We start from the raw sequence: 21,383 nt of genomic DNA, 5'->3' as shown, positions 1-21,383 counted from the left end.
CATTTCCCCTCTCGTCTGTCCCATTCAGCATCACCAGTATACTTATCACTGGCCTGATCATCTCTCACCATCTGCACCGTTTCACACTGCTTCATGCTTTAAGTTTAATACTTTATGCTTGAATGATTCATAGGTCACTGTGTAGCTTAACAAACAAACAAAAAAACATTCCTCTAAAACTGTTCAGGTACATGGACTGGACTGGAAATGAGAGCATAAAACTTAGCTTTTTTTTTGGAGGGGGGGGGGCGTCTAGGGAAAACCCACTGGATGTCACGGTGGATGAATTCATGCTAAAATATAAAGGGTTTCAGATTCAGATAATATACTTCATATTTATAAACCATAAATGGGCATTATTCTCCCTAAAATTATGTTGTATTTTAACTTTCTCTCTCAACTTATCATGTTTTGTAAAGAGGAAGTTAAACAATGCTGGATATCTAAAACCATGTGTGTGCCAAGTGTGCTTCTCCATCGACCATCAACATCATGCTTTAATTAACTTGTTGGAGAGTTGGTGCAATGGACAGACACCTTTATTCAGTAGTTAAATTCCAAAATGTCCATGATGCATCTAAATGTAGAAGAAAATGCTGAAGATTTACTAAACCTAGCGATCTCCCAGGTTGCCACACGTTATTCTGTGATATCATCTATCCAGGTGTTTGCCAAATGCATAAGATCACCAAAACTTAACAAATTATCAATATGATGCATTCTCTTGTGTATGAATCTAATCAGCTTTCTCTTTGTGATTAATAGAAATACCGGAACGAGTTCAACACCAACCTGGCCCTGACCGAGATCTACAAATATGCCAAAAGATACCGCACTCAGGTACGAAGCAGTTCGAACTTGTCCTCGTGTGCCGTGTCGGAGTTTCAGTCGGTGATTCAGATTCAGACAGAATACAGTACTATACAACTCTTCTAACAAGCTTATGCATGCATGCTTACACACACCTCCCGTATGCTTGATAAGGGTGGCCTTTTCCCATCCCACCTGCAGTATATCATCTGAGCGACCGTGTGCATGTGCGAGTGCGCGTGTATGCGTGCGTCCTGGCACCCTGACGTTAATCCCTGGGGCTGTTTTAATACCCATTCTTCAGCCTCAGCATGTTGGAGCGGCGCAGTGAAAAACATGGCTGATTGCAGGCGTGTGTGATTGAGCTCATTCTCTACACGCATAATGCTAAGTGAATGGCTCCGCTGGACATGAAAGACTAACTGCATGTGGGTTTGGAAAACAGCAGCTTAGCTGGATCTGCAGAGTATTGTGAAGGCGTGCTGTGTGTGTGTCACTCTGCGTGTGTGTTAAGTGGCCAAATTGTTGTGCTTTCTCTTTTCTCTCGCCATATTTCCGGATGGTTAAGTAGGGTTGCAAAGCTAAGGTGAAGGTCAGGAGCAGACAGGAAACTCAGATGCACTTTCGTCAGTTAGCGTTTCTTTGAGCTGCCATGTGTTTCGTACATTTGTGTTTACATTCAGCGGATTCTTTTAACCAAAGCGACACCCTAGCAAGACAGAATGCGGTGTAAGCATTTGAGCTGAGTTGTTAAAGTTCAACATTTCCAACACTTTTTCAGGAGAAAGCAGCTGAATGCTTGATTACCTCAAACTAATCTGCATATTCATTTCGATGATCATTTATATATCCGAACATGTTCCCTAAGAAGGAATGACGTTTAGTATAAAGAGGAAAGGAAGGATTTTTGGGAGGATTTAAAAAAAATCCCTTGATTAATTCTATATTTTAATATATTTATTTATAGTGATTTTATTAAGAGATGAAGGGGGGGGCGGTTAAAGGGAAGAGCAAAAGCACGTGGATGGGATAAACATTGCTGATCAATGACAGGATGTTGGGAAAAATGATGAACTGGTCAGTAGGAACAATGCCGTGATTAATAATGATTAGTGATCAGTTGTTGGGGTACTGGTGATAGTTGGACTTTAAGAACAGCGGTGATCATTAATTGGATGGTCAACATAATGGTGATTATTGGGTGTTGAGAACGTTGGAAATCATTAGATGTTGAGACCAATGGTGATCATTAATATGATGTTGAGAATATTGGTGATTATTAATTCAGTGTTGAAAATATTGGTAATCATTGCATGTTGAAAGCATTAGTGATCACTAATTAGACGTTAAGAACATTGATGCTCATTGATTGGATGCTAAGAAAGAACGTCGGTGATCACTGATTGGACATTGATAACATTGATCACATGATTATTAATTGGACGTTGAGAACACTGCCCATCATTAATTGGATTGGTCAAATAAACCGTCATTTAGGCTTAACATAGGGGTGGCAAGCCCACTCTTTTAACTCCTATAACTATTATCTGGGAAGCGGGGTGGAGAGCCATGTTAAGTGCGGGATTATTGCTCAGAAAGTCGTTAGACTCTTTTTTGAAATAATGTTACCAAAAACAACAAATGTTCTCGCTTAACAGGCCAATTGTGGCTAATAACAGTGTCATAACTATTTTACAGACCTACTACACTTAAATAGTTATCTGAAATATATCCATGTTTTTCCTTGTGGTAGGTGGTGAACGCTTTGGACGCGAACCCGACTGCCAGACGGACTCAACTGCAGCACAAGTTTGAGCAGGTCATCGCTCTTGTGGAGGATAACATTTACGAGTGCAGCAGCGAAGCCTGAACTCCAGCCAACCCAAATGCATCCTCCACAGGTCCTGCGCCAATGAAAACACTGCCTCTACAATACATTCCGGGGATCGAACCAAAAACAAGGGTTGGACCAAAAAAAATAAAATAAATGCAAAGAAAAGGACAGACATTTAAACAGACATTTAGACATTGCCAATTCCGTGTTGGTCACTCTTCTTTCTATGGCTGGCTTGTGAGAGTTTTTTGTTTTTTCTTTTTTTTAACTGATATGCAATCCAAAAACACATTACGCCTGTTAACAAGACGGGGACTGATGGGATTTCACTTGACGTCGTGTTGGGAGGCTGTTTAAATGTGGACTTACGGAACCAGGAGTTCCTGTGGTTACTTCACGCACTGACCCCGCTATAGGGAAGAGCCAATGATGCACTGGACTGTATAGTAAAAAAGTTTCCATAGCAATATTTATAGCTTTTGTGTATGATTTTTATAGTGTAATAATGTCAATGTGAGAGGAATCCGATATGGGGGAAGCCCTCGTAACTGGCGCTGCGCGAAGATTACATTTACTTCAAGCTGTCATTATTGAATCTGGTGTGTTTTGAGTTTATTTCCCGGTGCCTAGGGATGAGTCAGAATGAAAACATCAGAACTGATGGCTTGTAGAATGTAACCTTGATAGTGAATGTTTCAAATCAGTCAGCGTCCATGCGATTTACCGGACGAAGCTGCAGACTGTTTCAAAGGTTTTAGAAAGCTGAATGAGAGGTTTAGATTGAATCTGAACCAAAAAGTGAATATTATGGTTAATTGTATTGGATATTCTGCCTGATACAGTTGTTTGATGTGTTGCTTTCATGAAAAGGGAGGGAAACTTTATCAAATAAACCTATGACCTTATGACTAAGCATTCTTTTGTTATATCGAAAATACAAATTTGGTATTCATTAGAATTTTTTTAATACACACACACTAAACATTTATTTTAGCATTTCCCTATATAAATCACAGTTACATTTTTGAGGCGTGCTCGAGCAGGAAAAACAGAAACATGAGCTGTATGAGGCCAAAACAGATCCTTTTCTTCTTTTTACATTTTTTTTTTATTATTATTACACATTGCATGACAATTCACATGGTAACACTTGCAGTACATCCTAACACTTGATGTACCCAAACACACCAAACACAAATAGAATCTCAAAGCTTGAACATGATGTCCATGAACCTGATACTCCAGATGTTTTTCATGACTCACATCTGTCTGCCGGTGTACCCGTTTATCACATCATTCACTCGTCACACAGAACACCACAACACAAAGTAAGCAATGGATTTAGAGCAGAGCCTTAAAGTTCACTCTAAACATGTAAACTACAGATTTATTTAATAACCTTTTTAAATAACTTTTTAGTAGGCATTAATAAGGGATGCTGTGCATGATAATGAAAAAAAGAAGAAAAAAAACAAATGGAAAGTTCTTAAGCTCTGCACGACTCAACTGAACATGTTCCAATTAAAACCTACATTAGCCGACATGCCACGCTCCAGTGCACATGTTAAACTTATACAACAGGAGCAATCCAGAAACAAACTGTATAAAACACATTGCTTTATGGGAGACTAACCATAAATGTCAAGAACAGACAACTGACCACTTAAAGGTCGGCCAACAGAAGGCTACTTCACTCATGGTGTTCAAGGTATACTGGGGTGTGGTAGAATAGGCTGGAGGTCAGAGGTCAGAGGTTCAGGCGGGGGCCACCTGGCTCGTGGTGACCACAGATGACTGGGTCTTTGCAGAGGACGTAGTGCTGGTCTCATCCTCACCGAACGGGTTCTTCCCACAGCACAGGGTGATCAGCATGTAGTTCCTGAACTATAACAAGGAAATAGTATTTACAAATTTAGTACTAGATAATTAACCATTGCTACGTGTCTAATAGCACCATATTGATTGCGGTGTCAGGACCACTATGAGGCAAATACACTTGCTGACTTTATACCACAAAAACCCAACAGTGGTAGTGGTAGCTCAGTGGGTTAAGGAGCTACGTTACTGATCAGAAGGTCGGCTGGTTTTACTTTTTGTTCTATCAGGCTGCCATTGTGGTCCCTTGTGCAAAACCCCTTAACCCTGTCCCTGTCCCTGTGTCATGGCTGACCTTGTGCTCTGACTTCACCCCCGAACTGGGATATGCAATGAAATTTTTTTCACAGTGCAGTAATACAAGCTTAAGTTAACTAAACTACAGTAAAAGACAGCAATAATAACTGGAATTACTCATTGCTCCAATATAAGCTTCTCCCATTTCCCCTAATTACAATTATTTATTATTATAGTGTGGATTTACATTTCTGTTACGTGATGCCATTAAACAAAATTCTTTGCATGGTCAAATTTTGTCATTTCTAGTTTTAAATAAAGGTGGCACGGTGGCTTAGTGGTAAGCACTGGCACCTTGCACCTCCAGGGTCCGGGTTCAATTCCCAGCCAGGTTCGATTCCCAAAGACATGTAGATAACTGGTGTTTTAAATTGCCTGTAGTGTGTGAGTGAGTGTATGCCCTGCAATGCATTGGTGTATCCTGCCTCATGCCCCAAGTCTCCTGGGATAGGCTCCAGGCTAATTTTATACATATAACCTACTTTACTTATAGAAAAATAACATTAATGACTAATGTTAAAGACTTAAGCATACAAGGAGAACTTATTTATTACTGATCACGAGCATCATCCACATCGGTCTCTGTCTCATCAGCCGAGTTAACAATATTAAAATCAGTGAGGAAGTAATCGCTCATTCATTCAGTTAGTCCTGTTCTGTGATGATGATGATGATGATGCGATGCTGCAGGTTTCCACAGCTGCTACCTGATCACGAACTGCTTTGATTAGGCTTGTCTGTTTCACTGTAAACGTCTAACACTGCTACTTAACAACTTGATCACAGGGTGATATTCCTGGCATGAGAAAATCACACCTACCAAAATCAGGCAAGGCTGGGATGTAGTCTTAATTAAAAAAGAAATCTTCATTGTTTGGGTGAAATAGACTTGTGTGTTCTCGAAGTGAAGATGCCAAAGTGCTTGAGTACTGGTAGAGCAATGGCGGTTTTCCAGAATCCAGACATAGCGACTGTTTTTTTGCTGTTGTTTTTTCACCAACTACACATACTGTACTATAGTCATATTTAACAGCTGCACTAAGAGCTCCTTTATAATCATTATAATTACAGCTTTTCCATCGTTTACCTTTCTCCTTACTCTACACTCTTCTTTATTCTAAGAAATACGGTGATGAAGCTGTACACTACAGAAATTACTTTAAAACCCCATTTTTTAAATTCAGACACATACTGTAAGCAAACTACTAAGAATATGTTTAAAATATCAGTGCACTAAACATTCTCTATAAACACAAGTGTCAGATATACAAGGACCCAACAAAAAGTTGCTAGAGAGCATAAAGATTAAACTTTGGAGCAATGGACAATGGGCATGTGGTCTGATGAGTCCAGATTGAACCTATTCCAGAGGGTTTGGTCCATCATGTATAGTGTCCACTGCCTCTGGTGTTATGATCTCGGGTCGCTTCCATTGATCAGGTCGAGTCTCAATGACATTATGTGCCAATAAAATAAATCAAGCTGATGACCTGAAGGTTACTTAATGACCATGTTGTCACATCTGGAGTTTTTTTTCTTTTGTACAACATATTAAACATGGACTGGTTTCATCTGAAGAGTTTCAGAAATAAGGCGCTAAAGTGTACCTTCAAGCGTACACTTTTTGTACCTTCAATCTCTTCCTTTGAAGTACTTTATTCTATTCACACTTTCTGCTCGAGCGAGCTGTCCTACCTGTCTGTTGAGAAAGATGTAGATGACAGGGTTATAAAAGGCCGCCGCCTTGGCAAAGAACGCTGGCGCGGTCATGAAAACAGGTCCGAACTCAGTACCCTGGTTGGCAAATATGTACCATGCGACACTGGCATACGGCAACCAGCACACCAGGAACGCGATCACCATAACGACCACAATCCGGGTGACCTCTTTCTCTGCCCTCTGAGTGGTCTCTGACTCCTGCTGCTGAGCTGCAGCCTGGCGAAAAGAGGAAAAAGAAGCAAGGACTTATTTCACTGTTGCGGTTTTAATGTGTTCTCGCTGATGATTGATCAGACCATATCGATATATGCCTTGATTTAGCAGCTAAATTCTCATTTTGCAAAAGGTGGGAACAAATATCCATAAGATGCATCAATGCGTTAACTTTTTTTGTTAAAAATGTTAAAGAAGCGTAACTGCTCTGAGGGTGTGCAGGGACGTACTGTGTGTGTGTGTGTGTGTGTGTGTGTGTGCGTGCGTGCGCGCTTCTCACCGCACGAACAGTGCACAGAAGACGGCTGTAACAGAAGAAGATGACCAGAAGCGGAATACAGAAATGGAGGATGAACATGTAGATGACAAACGACGTGTTGTTGTATTCAGGCTTTGGGGTGTAATAATCTATTCCACATGAACACTGCATCCCTTCTGGAATGTACCTGTGCGAGCAGGAGTACACCGAGAAACACACAAGGACCTCAAAGACAAATAGCAACCACAGCACATGATGCAAGAAAAGAGCCATCCATTAATAGCAGAGGTTTTACTAAAGCGTTATGGTGCTATAAATGTACTGATCACACTGAATCAGGGGGATTCCAGGAACACGTCTAGACGATATAATGCAAAGCCTCCGCTTCCTGAATTTAAGTCTCTAGCAATAAATGCATCCAGTTTTTGGATGATGATTTGCATCTTGTGATGCATGTGACTGGATAAAGCATACAGATGTGCTACAGAAGCCAAGATTAGTCCTGTTTAAAAAAAACTGGATTTGATCATCTACATATTGGCCATTTCTTTTAACATAATTATGTTTATTATTCTGAGATTTCTACCAAAACATTCTTACCTGGACCACCCAAGCAGTGGTGGGGCAGCACAGGTGAGGGCCATGATCCAAGTGAAGCAGACTCCTGCGATGGCGTGCTTCTCTCCGAAACGGAACGAGGACACAGGCTTACACACTACCATGTACCGCTCTATAGCCAAAACTACCAGCGACCACAGGCCAATCTCACCTTTCAAAAACAAACAAAAAAAAGAGCATAGAAGCATCTCAGAATAGTTAATCTCACTAATTCTAATAAAACAATCCATAATATTTTATAGCACACCAAACTGTACACTTTAAACAGTTGACTCACCTCCCATGGTGGCAAAAAAGCCCTCAATATTGCACCCGGTCACACCCAGGATAAAATAGCCGTGCAGGGCGGTATAGAGAGTGACCGTGAAGCCCCCGAAAACCATGAACAAACCGGCAACAGCTAGGTTCAGAAGAATGTAGTTGAGGGGAGTGCGAAGTTTCTTGTGTTTCACAGTGATGTACAGAGTGAGGAAGTTGATCGGGAAGGCGGTGATCATGAGGAAGAGCATGTAGGCGGCTAGCAGCGAATACTTCCATGGCTCGGCTAGGTAGTACTGCGGCTCCTCGAACGGGCTGCGCACCAAGCCCGACTTATTGGACATTGGCACGTAGAAGTTTGGACCCTCTGTCCCATTCATGATGAGCACAGAACTCAAAGAGTGAAGGCAAAAAAATAAAAATTTTAAAACAAGTCGAAAAAAGAATACTTGAATTTTAGATAATGTGGAGAAAAGGGTCAGTCACAGAGAACAAGTGATCATCTCCACAGGACACCGAGGAGCTCTCTTATATGCCGCCCTCCTGAGGGATTAAGCTCACTGAAAGTGGGAGATTAGGGTAATTTGGTAAAATAGAGTGCAAGGTCAGAAAGAAAGTGAATAATCCTTAAGGTACACTGAAGGACAGAAGGCAGCGTTTCAAGATGGTCTTATATTCTTCAATTCTTCTTATTAATTCATCCATATATTTTGAGCAAATGAAAGACAAACCCCAAAGAATCCATACGAGGCCCAATCATTTATTGAAAATGTATAGTTTAAGAAAATATTACAATGAGTATGTAAAAACAATTCAATATACAGATAATTTTATACATATATATATATAAAATGCAGGTCCAATAATGAAGACAAACAGCTATAAAGTTTAAGAAATGCATTTATCATGTTCTCAAAGTAAAAAAAAATCTCTGTTGAGGTTTTGTTAGTGTCATCTTGCACACTCCAGCCATTTCCACACGCTCTAATCGCCTTGCACTGGCTGAGTGTCCTGATCTCCTTAATCCTATCAGAGCTATCGGCTGAGGTGGCGGTTTTCTAACGGCTAGGGGATCATCGCCACCTTAATGCCGCCAACGTGCACACACACACTTACCGTTACTGATACAAATCTCTAGTGAAGCCTCATAGTCAGCCTCGGGCTAATCCACGGGACTCTATAAATACACACTTTATAATGCTTTAAGTCCATTCAGGTGAGCTAGTTGGGCTCATCGATGGGTCTACGGCAATAAGGACAGCAGTTGTGCTGGAGGACCAGTAGTTCATAGTCCTCACTGTGGAACATCTGTTAGACGTCCAGAGGAAGGGTGGAATCAGGATGAAGCAGAAGGAAGAAAAGGAATAACATTAGCAACAGGATTAGTGTGAGAGGCACAATGAAAGAAAGCAATTGAGAGAGATCAGATAGCATGATCTTATTGGCTTAATGCTGACTGGGTCCTACGGTATGAATTAAAGAAAGACGCAAACACAGTGTGTGTGTGTACCTGGAAGCAAGAGGGACACATGGTGATGCTGACATCGGGCAACAGAGAGCGGTAGTACTGCCAGCGCAGAGGCTTGGGCCAGCGCTTTATCAGAACATCTCTTCTAGACATGGAGCTCAAAACTGCGCGACTGACCACAACGGGAACAAACTCACTGCCCCCCTGCTGTAAAACACACACAGTCTGATGTCAGGCAGGGATACTTACTGTAACTGTACAGTACATGAATACATTATTTTGATACCAAAGAGACACGAATACAGATAGGAATAGATTTTTTTTATTTATTTTTTTTTTTAAAGAAGGCTTTCCAGAAAGGTTGACCGGACATCTAGTTGAAAATTAAGGTGTGCGTTGGGAATTATAAATGAATATGAAGGTGCAGCGTTGCATGACACATTTAGACGCTTTGTATATTCGTCTTTAGTAACTGCCTGGTCAGGGGGGTTTAAATGAAGCAAGTAGCTTGTATATTTTAGGAAACAGCATGAACAGGCAGGTACAACTAATAATAATAATAGTATTATTAAAAAAGCAAAAGACAGAAGGAGAGAGGAACCCTTTCCAGTTTACTCTGCACCCAGATCACCATTCAATCCCAATACAGATAGAAGTATCACCATTTGGAGCACTATCCTAAAACAGATACTGGCATTGCATTTTCTCACTATCGTGAAGAAACCTGTTCTTTATACCTTATGCAGAAAATACGCCAAGTGAAAATTGAATGTAGGTTTTATACACCTCCCTCTCCCTCTCCCTCTCTCTTTCAGCTCAAAGCTGTAAATCCTTTTTCTCACCTCGAAACTTAGTTTTGCCATAAAGGGATCTTCTTCAGGATGTTCGACATCATCATCCAGCCTTAGCGACTGACAATCTGGAACAAACACACAGTTAAGGAGAGCCACACACACACACACACACACACACACACACACACACACACTTTTTCGTTTGCCATCTGTTTTGTAATTTCAAACGCTTTGACACATTGTCCTAAAACTGCTCTGCTTCACACTGGTATATTCTCTTTTATGTGTTTCAACACATTGTTTGTTAAGTCCGAAGCTTCTACGGTAAAAGCAAGCAAAGTAAATTGAATGTAAATAGCATGATGTAATAAGGCATTGCAATTCTTGTGAACGTTCCATCACTATAGTATTTGCGGTTTATTTAAAAGTTTAATTAGTAAAACTTTAGTTATAATGCCCCTCTGGTGAAATACAAGAGTAACGCTGGTCACATTACGTTATTGTAATTGAGTGGAATGTCACATTCGATGTCCTTCATTCTTCTTAGGCAAGGGTACATAAGCAGAGCTTATCCAGGCCCGTGGATCGTAATTCACTTAGCTATAACCACACTGCTACGCCCTCCTGCATACTACTTATTCAAATTCCCTGTTGCCACACAAACACGACGTGTACGTGAGTGTGTGTAGTAAAAGGATACCGCCTCCGTTCATCTCCTGCCAGCGGGTTGTCTTTTTGTCCGCTCGAGGAACTTCCAGGTCAATCAGAGATACTGCTTCCTCATCTGTGATCCCATCCTCTAGATAAAACTCCACTAGGGGAAGGACTTCTAAACACACACACACACACACATGCAAATGCAATTATACTTAGTGTCTACTCAAAGACTCAAATCCTATTTCATAAAGATTAAAAGGGATAAATCGATCCATTTAAATATTAAACATTTTAGGGAAGGGCCTTTTCTGTGATTGACAGCCATGCTGCCCACTCACCGTAAGAGGAGGCGGAGTAAATGAACGGTTGTCTGCAGTTGACGCAAACATTGCCCTGGTTGTTCAGCAGGGGGTTGTGGGTGGAACAGCGGTAACACATTGGGATTAAATCCTGAAAAATCAACACAAGTTAACATAAACAAGACAAGATATATATATATATATATATATATATATATATATATATATATATATATATATATATATATATATTTACACCAATCAGCCATTACATTAACACCACCAAACATTAGCACATTAATATTGATCATCACATTTCATAATTGATTATCAAATATATATATATTTTTTTTATAATAATCCCAATCTAATTGATCACTCATGGGTTTCACTGGATAAAAAGGTCAGATCCATAGAAGCCCAACCCCACAAGCCACATCACCCAAAGGATCTGCTGCCAACACAGCAAACACATTTACATTTACTGCATTTGGCAGACATCCATATCCAGAGCCCTTATTTGAACCCATTACATATCTGAGCAGTTACGGGTTGAGAACAAGGGAGGGCAAAAATTGAGCAGCAAATTGGTGGTGGGGTTTGAACCTGGAACCTTCCGATCAGTAGTCCCAGAGGTCTGGGGCAGCAGGTAGAGGGCAGTTCTGGACCCTTGGGGCATGACTCCACAAGACCTCTAAAGGAGGGGTACATTAGCTCAGTGGTTAGTCCAATGCCCTAACCACTGAGCTACCCCTACCGAGAGGTCTTGTGGAGTCATGCTGCAAGGAGCCAGAGCCAGAAAGTTACAGCTAATTAATGTAGATGAAAATCAAGAATAGTGATCAGATCTATTTTCTTGACACTGACCCAGTGTTAATTACAGGAAGACAGTGGTACCTTTGCACACAAACACCCTGCCTCACAAATTTGTGCCTTTTTTCCCTAGCATACTTCGAACCGAACGCCAGTTGCTGTATGTCATTTATGGGAAAATGAGTTTTGCAAAATACGAATTTTCACCTTAAGAACTTGCCTCCAGAACAGACTGCCATTGCATTCGTATGCCAAGGTACCACTGTATAATGCATTCTGATAGATCACAGCAAATAAAATATTATGAATATTGTCTATAAGAAACACATAGCTAGAGCGCCTGGGAAAATAAGAAAACACACACACACATACACACCTCACTGTCCCGGTAGGGTTTGGAGCAGACAGTAAGCGAGCTGAGTTCCATGCTCTCCTGGAATTGAGCTGGGATTTTCAGGCCCTGGAGTTTCTCAAAGGCATGCCGCGCCACCTTATAGGCCCCGAGGGCTTTACTCTGCTTAGCCAAAGCATACAGAGTGTAGCTGACCTGTCTGTCAAGGATCAAGAGACCAATCATAAAGTTTCACACACAACCAATAAATCATGCTAATGTCCAGCTTCTGGCATGCGGGTCATTCTGAATATCCATATCTGTCACGAAGGGCAATAAATGCATCTATACAAGTCATATATATATATATATATATATATATATATATATAAAAAAGTGTGAATTAGCCCACCTTCTAAGAGAAAGCTGAAGCTTTAGGTAGAGAGGCACCAACAGAAGAGAACTAAGACATGTCTGTGGTGAAATTTATTTAAAGCTAGTCTTTTTAAAGCCTCCTTAATTTATTAATTTTACAAAATATATTTTAAGCCAGAGATTCGTCTGCATCAATAAATAAAATGGGACGATCCTTGAAACTCCCTGTCTGGGACTCTTGGCATCATCCTAACCTATTCTGATGCTACTCCGTCATGTTCTCATCTCCTTATATTTCAGTACATTCCCAATTCCTGTCACATTTACTGATGCAAACAGATGGCAAGACAAGTTTTTCTTCGTTTTTTTTTTCCTTTTTTAAGAAACAGACCGGCATATTTTCTAAATTGTAAAATACACTCATCGGCTACTTGAACGCCTGTACATCTGCTCTGCCTTGCAATTATCAAATCAGACAATTATGTGGCAGGGGAACAATGCATAATGTCAAGCAGATACAGGGCAAAAGCTGTAGCAAACAATCCGAATCGGGAGAAAAACATGTGATCGCAGTGATAATGACGACGGCATGGAAGTTGACGCCAGTTGAGCTTGACAGAGTACTTCAAAAACTGCTGATCTCCTGGGATTTCCATACAAAGCCGTCTCTGGAGTCGACACCGAATACTGTGAGAAACAAGAAGCATCCTCTGAGAGATTGTCCGAGGTCAGGGGAGAATGGCCAGGCTGGTTACTACAGCTGATTGGAAGGCTATGATAACTTTATAACTGTGGTGAGAAGAAAAGCATCTTTTGTTGAACCTTGAGGCCGGTGGGGGTACAAGAGCAGAAGACCATGTCAGGCTCCACTACCCTCAGCCAAGAACTGTAATCTGAGGCTACAGGAGACAGAAGCTTACCCAAACTGGACGAGTGAGGACTGGAAGACCAGCATGAGCAGGTTTTCCTCCTAAAGTGGCTGGTGGGTATATCTTCTTGCTCTGAGACTAATTGATAGGACATTGTGAGATTATTCCTAGTGGAGGTGTATTAGGTCCAGATCCTGCCAACTAACGAAAAGGTCATAAACCAGAAAAAAATTGACATTTCCCCGCCAAAAAAAGATTTAAAGAAAAAGAAAGCTGTAATTAATTTGCTGCTTGCCAATCGCATAGTGGGGGCTGGACCGTGAAGGAAGAACACACTTTTTCTTTCATCCCGCTTTTCCTCTGTAGGATTTTCTCTCAAACTGCTCATCTCATTCTCTACACTGTAAAACAGAGATCAGCTGCCATATGTTTATTCTCTCTGTGTCATGAACATCTGGTAACTCCGGAGAAAAGAGCTGGAAGTCATCAATAAAGGAGAGCGAGTGAGAGAGAGAGAGAGAGAGAGAGAGAGAGAGAGAGGGCACATAGAGGATGTGCATCTGAGATAAAGACAGATTAAAAAAAAGGAAGGTTGCGTAAATGAGACGGAGACAAAGTGAGGTACTGAAGACAGGTCCAAATGCCAATTAAATTTAAAGTGCCAACGAAAATCGTAGATCTAAATTCATCTATTGCTTTCCCAACATGACACTTCCTTGCATTCTCTTCTTAACTTTCTCATCTTTCTCGCACTCTCTCCCTCCGTCAGTCCTATCCACAGAGAGCGTAAAAGGAAACACACTTTGTTGAAGTGTTAAATCTAAAGGTGAGGTGAGAAGATTTAATATGCATTCAGTTCACGACCCAATCAAGTATCCTCTCTCTCTCTCTCATACACACACACACACACACACACACACACACACACACACAGAAGCAGAAATGAGTAGAGTGTATTCTAAACACTTGAATATCCTTGAGTCAAGTGAGCACTTATTAAAAGGTCGGTACATGATCAAGCACCCTGCAGGCTCTCAGGGTTGCTCGGTCCGTATGTGTGTTTGGATAAAGGATACACTTTGGAGATGCCCAGTGGAATATCTTTGGTCAAGTTGTGGAACAGGAATCTCGAGAGGTTGAAAAGAGTCTCTGGCATGTTTGAACTGAAGGGCTCAACCTGAAAGAATGACACACGAGATTTTAAGTGAAATGAGTCAGTCCATACTGATAAGCCAACACATCTATTGGCAACACCAATTTCCACAGGGTTTCCACCGAGTGTAATATTTAAACAGTTAAATAATGCATTCAGATTAAAACTTACAAAGTTGTGCAAGATAACCACAAAAGAACCACATCTCTGTCCTGCTTACCTCTAGCTTCAGGACTAATGGCCATTTGGTTCAACTGCTTATCTAGAGCTCACTTACTCATTGTCTACACCGCTTTATCCTGTATTGAGAGTCGCAGGGGGCCTGGAGCCTATTCCAGGAGACTTGGGGCCCAAGGCGCTGGGCACAGACACATACACACACTCACACACTATGAGCAATTTGCAAACACCAATTAGGCTGATCTGCATGTCTTTGGACTGTGGGAGGAAACCCACCAAGCACGGGGAGAACATGCAAACTCCATGCACACAGAGATGGCAATCGAACTTGACCGGGAATCGAACCCAGACCCTGGAGGTGCGAGGCAACAGTGCTGACCACACGACACCACCATGCTCTTTTATAAAGTTATTTACTAGTTATCCACCCATAAAGGCTTGCATATAAATGTTTATCATTTTTCATTTTCTAAATCAAAAGTTGCTCAAAATACAGTATTCGGTTGAAAATATTGTCGTGTTGACCGCCATTGTAACTACGCTTATCAATATCCCGCTATGACATCCCACAGCGCTAATTGTTCACGAGGATAATAAAAATACAGCTCAGACTAAAAAACAAGCCCCGGCAATAAATGAGTTCATTCATATGTAATAAATTAGACCTGCCAAAAACAACTGCATTGGACTCTTCATTAATAGGACATTGTCCATTTCTGACAAATGGTAAGAGGGAAACATATTTCGATAACACTAGTCACGGTTGCCAAAAGACTAAAACCATGGCAGCAGTTGATTTCGCAATCATTTCAAATCCAAGTTGAGTCATTTATTATAAGAATCAAATCATTTTACAGACATGATGACTGTAGCGGTGTGTGGTGCAGGCAATGACTCACAAAATCACAACAAATCTGCATAAGAAAATGACAATTAGGAATTGCCAAAAACTACAAAAGCAAAGCAACATACAATATCTTGTATATTTACAATTTTTTGTATATTTATATAAATATATGCACACACACACATCTTAGATCTTTTATAGTTTGTACAAATAAAGAATGAATTCTACGACCACATAAGTATTTACAGTATGAATAGAGTCCACTGGTTGCTTCTCTGACTAATACCCTCCTTTTGGTGAATGGCATCCTCTAGGCAAAATTGCGGTTGTGCCATATTCTTTTCACTTTTAATAAAATATTTAATGCTGTTTTGAAGAAAGTTCAACATTTGGGATTTTTTGAAATGACCGAATCCTGATTTATGTTTTTTCCAGATGTTTGTCCTGGACTTGCCTCATTTACATTCCCCTTTTTAATACTATGAGCTATTTCCTATAGCCTTAACATACAAGTACACTGTGCGTTTAGCTCAAACCAGGACTGGAATTATTATTTTTTTAAATAAAAGGTATAAGACTTTAAGCACACTACAGTAAAACATTTGAATGGTGCAATCATTGGTTTAAAAGAAGGCCACACTGTACATCTGTGAACGAGTATCCCGGCCGAGGTGGCTCGGAGCCCACCGCAGGCTTTCCTGTGAACAGATAACTAGGTGCCAACTTGCAGATGAGATGCATCTGTCTGTGGGAACTATAAACACAAACATTCACAAACACCTCTCGCACGTTACAGGAAGTCGACTAGGAGTTATTGCCACATCCCCGTACAGTCCTGTCCTTGAGCCAAAAAAGATCCACATGTTTAGGGCAATAAAGGAGTTCCTGGGAGGCAGTCCAATCATGGTGTCTCATGGTATCCAAGCACTAGTGAAACGCTGGGATAAGTGCATTAGTGTTGCAGGGGATTTTTTTACTTTCTGAACTGTATTGTGTTATTCTACACAATTAAAGGTCCCAGTTTGACACCCCTCATGAATTTCAATGGCAGGTGCTACAAATGTTCAACTTATGTATGAAAGCAGGGTAAAAATTTTTGAATTAAATTCAAAATAATTAAATTCATAATAATTAATTTTTTTGAATTACATTTTTTTTTTTAATTCAACCTATAGCAAGCTACAACAACAGTAACAAAAATGTGCATAATTTATTTATTTATTTATATATTTTATTTCAGACCTAAGATGGCAATAGAGCAGATCTATCACTGCTAGGTTTTTTTTCTTTGATGCCACCTGAAGTCGGTCATCTATTACTATCGGCCCAGAGCGATGGCTGCACTTAAGGAGAAAACCGTCTCTGATTAAAACTACATCTGTTCTGATACATTAAGAAACACAAATACAGCTGTGTATGTGCTGTGAAGTTGTCAGTGTGAGCAGTTGCTGTATTAAATTTACTGTATGTGTTAAAAAACTATTTTGCCTACAGCTCTAAATGTTTAGGCCACCCTGTGTAAGAATAAAATAAAACAGCTAATATAAATTAAACTGCAGTTGATATGAAATGATAAAGTGTGTTATTCTGGAACATATTAGCAACCCATTACTATTATCAAACATAACCGTTTTTGCAACTGCCAAACTATGTCTTACAGCTAAGAGGAAAAAACAGTGATGAAGTGGTTTAGATAAGGAGACTCACCATGTAGCGATGAATGGAGTGATAGACATGGTACAGCTCAGCCAAATGCTGAAAAGAGTGGAACTTCTTCAACATCTCCTCCCTCTTCTCGCCATTATCTGTGGAAATAAATAAAACCAATGCAAACACACATACAATTCATTCTGAACGGAATGTATGTTTCTTTTTTGCTAGAAAAGAAACATACATAAATACAAAATAATACCGATAAATGATATCTAGTTTAAATCTCACACACACACACACACACCTCGTGCTATATCCAGACATTGCATGGAGAGCATCCAGTAGTAGTATGATGCATCGTTGAATCTGCTCTCCACAACAGCATTGTGGGTAAGCTGCTCCAAAACCTTGACAGCCTCTGCTTGCCGGCCGGCCTTGTGGAACGCTCGTGAACAAGGAGAGGAAAACAAGACGTTAAATCACAAGACATTTACATGCAGTAGGATTAAAAAAAAAAAAAAATACAAATGACAACCAGCTTCTTGCCGCACTCCATAACACTAGTGCTTGCCTACAAAGCCAAAAACAAACCCCCACCTACTGTAGAGGAACACACTTCTCACACCCTGCTGTGTATCATAATCCCTTTGACTCGCCCCACCGTCCCTTAAGGCACAAGTAAGACATGCATCAACATTCTTCTCTAGCCACCCAGGTGGCCTAATGAACGTCTGCCGGCTGTCCAACATCTGAGAATCTAACCCATGTTCATGTGAGGAACTGCTTCTTATATATACCCAAGCTCTAAATGATCATATTAGTATTTTTCCAGTTTAATGTGCAACATTGAAACATCCATGTAAATATCCATGTCCTGAATACTGCAATTTTTTTGCTTAGTGGTTGGGGGCTTATTTTATATTTAACTAATAAAAATCATACTTGTACTGTATATGTATTAATACTTAACTTTTCTAAACAAGATTTTTAGAGGTATTTTCACTATGAATCTGAGATGCAATAGGAGAAATGGTCCTTTCTTTTTAAGTACAATTTACCTCGTCAATTATATTAACATAAATATAAATATTACAATAACAAAAAATAATGAAATAAATAACTTGAATATAATCAATTATAATTTCAGAAATATTGCCAATTACAGTACTTGTGTGTATCCCCAGTATCTAAATGGAAAACTCAAGCTGACATAGACGTCACAATTTGACGTTAAAGCCGATTGTTTACAATAAATCCACAAATTCATCTGATCATGTGATCCAAAAGAACAGACTCAAAGAAAATCTGACCTTTTGTAAAAAGGATTTAATACCATCAGTATCACAAGATACAAAATTCCAGTTTAAAAAAAAACCACACGTTTAATGTTTCCGAATTTTGGATCCTACTGTATTCATATCACAGGTTTAAAGTCCAGACATCCATGTCATATGCTACAACTTCAATTTTTAAAATGATAATTTCAATGTGTGTATACACATACACTACATACATTATATCACGTGACGCTAATATAATTGCTTATGTCATTACAATAGTACTGGTCAAGGGGTAAAATATATTAGGCTGTGAGTGAACACTCAGTTCTCCAGGTTGATCTGATGGAAACAGAAAAAAAAGGTAAGGATCTGAGAGAATTTTGCAATACTTTGTCAAATTGTGATGACTAAACAACTGGATCAGAGCATCTTCAAAAAAGGACAGCTCTTGTAGGGTGTTCCTGATATTAAGTGTTTAGTACCTACAAAAAAAATGTCAGGAAACAGTGCATTTCAGGTCGTTGTGTACGGGGCTCCATAGTGCAGAACAGGAAAGGGTGACCACTCAAAGTGTCTACAATATGCATGTGAGCATCAGAACAAGACCACAGACAAAGAGAAGAAGGTGGCCTGGTCTGATGAATCACATTTCTTTTTCATTTGTGGATGGGTGGATGTTTGTGCATCACGTGGAGATGGCACCAAGAATGACTATGGGAAGAAGGCAAGGCAACAGAGGCAGTGTGATACTCTGATCAGTGTTGTTCTGGGAAACCTTGGCTCTTGCCATTCATGTGGATGTTACTTTGAAATGTACCACCTACCTACTGCACTGTAAACACTGCTGCAGACCAAGTACATCTCTCCATGGAAACAGTATATATGTGTCCTGGCACACTGCAAAAATTCTTCAGAAATGGTTTGAAGAACATGACAAACGGTTCAATGTGTTCATTCGGCCTCCAAATCCCCCAGATCGCAGTCTGATGGAGCATCTGTCGGAAGTACTGAACTAACTAGTCTGATCCACAGAGGCCATATCTTTCTATTTACAGGACTTAAAGAATGTGCTGCCAACATCTTAGCGCCACATACAAATCACAGCACAGCTTCGGAGGTCTTGTAGAGTCGATGCCGAAAAAATCAGTGTTTTATCAGCACGGGGGACCAAAACAATATTAAACAGCTGGTTTTAATGTTAGGGCTGGTCAATGGATACGGATATGCATCATTTTTCCAGATTTGGACATGACCAGCTCTCATCCATCAGGCAGCTATCGCACAGCTATCATATAGGAAGACAAAGGCTATGACATGGTTCCTTCAACCGCTAATGCTCCTACAATGTTGATTTACAGCTTAACCCAGAGAAAATACAGGCCTGTTATAGAGTAAACGCTTTTCTGTGAGCCACAATTTAAAAATGTGTAAATCGAACCAAGCTGACGTACATATTTTTATTTAAATCCATTATATCTAATGACATCATAAGCCTTTCGATAGTAAGGAGATTTTGCAATGTCTGGCAAATATCCTTCACGAACATAAAAGATTATGAAACCATGGTGATCTGAGCAGTTTACGTTAAGTTATAATCTACTTCGGGTTATCTTGAGTACTTATGTCTCTTCGTCTTTAATCAAAACTGCCGGAGAACCAGACAAAACAAATTCAAAGCTCATTATATTATCTGTGGGGGGAAAAAAAATCAATACAAAACAACTTGAAGGAGCGACTCGAAGAACTAAACAAAATAAGTGTCAGTTATATATGAGCATGCTACACAAAAACTTTCACTCTTTATTCACTAATTAGCGGCAAGAAGGCAAGCAGACATTAAATGCAATTAAAGTGTGAATTCCTCAAAAGGAAGCACTGGTGCCGGAGGTCTCTATACTGTACTGTACTATATTACACTACTATATGTACTATATATTCTGATTCATACACATTTCAAACACTTTTCTATCATTTTCATTTGATCGCATTGCAACAATACAAAAGCGCTATTCAAATCAAATTGAATTGTATTGATTATTATGGGATAGATATTTAAAAACACACATGAATAATCACAATTATGTCTTGCGACATTAAAAATCGAGCTGTGTGACTATTCCAGATTGTGAATGCAATCCACATCCATCATATCTCATGTCATTCTCCATACCAGTATGTGGCTACTAATTTCAATCCAGCCTGAGCTGACATTCAAGCTGTTTAGCTTCAGATGTCAGCTTTAATTTGACAAACTGTCTCCAAAAGACTTAGAAGCCACTTAAAAAACTCAAATCACACGATCATTAATTTCAGAACCTCAAGCCGAGGAGCTGTCCGGTTCAGGCCTGCCATCAATCTTTGGACATAATACCCTTCATTAATCAGTCTAAACAGGGATTTAGTCATTTGCACTGCTAAATCATCCGGTTACATTCATATTTGACCAAAATCTCTCCCAGAGTTTGTCTATGCAAGTAATAAATTCCTCCTTTGCGTTCTTCTCTTCCAGCTGCCAGACGTTACACGCAGGGAACCAGGCCAGACCTCTCTACCTCACCCGCACGCCAAAAGCAATTTGTACTTAATGCACACAAGTACTACGAACCTCTGCTCTTAAAGCCTAATCTCTGCTGCAATTCGCTGCACGGAGCAAATGAGAGGCTATTAGTGGATGTCAAACAGAGTCGCACTTAGAAACCCGAGCAGGATTGAGCCCTGGGTTCCCTCCTTGCTATCTCGGCCTAATGAAACACAGGCTTACAGCGAGGCAACCCCTGCCAC

The 21,383-nt window shown here is 40.1% G+C and overlaps 3 protein-coding genes across 3 annotated transcripts in view; 1 reads left to right on the top strand and 2 right to left on the bottom strand.

Annotated features, from left to right (window-relative positions):
- plxnd1 (plexin D1) overlaps positions 1-3,549 on the top strand; it is a 96,933-nt gene extending 93,384 nt beyond the window's left edge. Inside the window, exons 35-36 of the mRNA XM_053504977.1 lie at positions 766-840; positions 2,564-3,549. Of these exons, the coding sequence (XP_053360952.1) occupies positions 766-840; positions 2,564-2,680 (192 nt within the window). The 3' untranslated portion in view covers positions 2,681-3,549. The remainder of the gene's footprint in view (positions 1-765; positions 841-2,563) is intronic.
- A 728-nt stretch (positions 3,550-4,277) lies between these two features.
- On the bottom strand, positions 4,278-8,341 carry LOC128530834 (rhodopsin-like). The gene is made up of 5 exons (XM_053504979.1): positions 7,903-8,341; positions 7,608-7,776; positions 7,029-7,194; positions 6,512-6,751; positions 4,278-4,528 (listed from the first exon to the last, which is right to left on the bottom strand). Exons 1-5 carry the CDS (start codon positions 8,261-8,263, stop codon positions 4,400-4,402), a joined length of 1,065 nt encoding a protein of 354 aa, XP_053360954.1. The 5' UTR covers positions 8,264-8,341; the 3' UTR covers positions 4,278-4,399.
- Positions 8,342-8,403: 62 nt separating this feature from the next.
- The window catches only part of ift122 (intraflagellar transport 122 homolog (Chlamydomonas)), a 46,123-nt gene continuing 33,143 nt past the window's right edge, over positions 8,404-21,383 (bottom strand). Inside the window, exons 21-29 of the mRNA XM_053504978.1 lie at positions 17,627-17,767; positions 17,377-17,474; positions 14,566-14,666; positions 12,291-12,456; positions 11,141-11,252; positions 10,846-10,974; positions 10,194-10,270; positions 9,394-9,558; positions 8,404-9,191 (exon numbers count right to left, since the gene is read on the bottom strand). Coding sequence (XP_053360953.1) covers positions 9,105-9,191; positions 9,394-9,558; positions 10,194-10,270; positions 10,846-10,974; positions 11,141-11,252; positions 12,291-12,456; positions 14,566-14,666; positions 17,377-17,474; positions 17,627-17,767 — 1,076 coding nt within the window. The 3' untranslated portion in view covers positions 8,404-9,104. The remainder of the gene's footprint in view (positions 9,192-9,393; positions 9,559-10,193; positions 10,271-10,845; positions 10,975-11,140; positions 11,253-12,290; positions 12,457-14,565; positions 14,667-17,376; positions 17,475-17,626; positions 17,768-21,383) is intronic.

This window comes from Clarias gariepinus, chromosome 9, assembly GCF_024256425.1.
Source record: "Clarias gariepinus isolate MV-2021 ecotype Netherlands chromosome 9, CGAR_prim_01v2, whole genome shotgun sequence".
NCBI classification, from domain to species: Eukaryota; Metazoa; Chordata; class Actinopteri; order Siluriformes; family Clariidae; genus Clarias; species Clarias gariepinus.
Note: the sequence above shows the minus strand (reverse complement) of the source record. Positions and strands in the feature narration are given on the sequence as shown.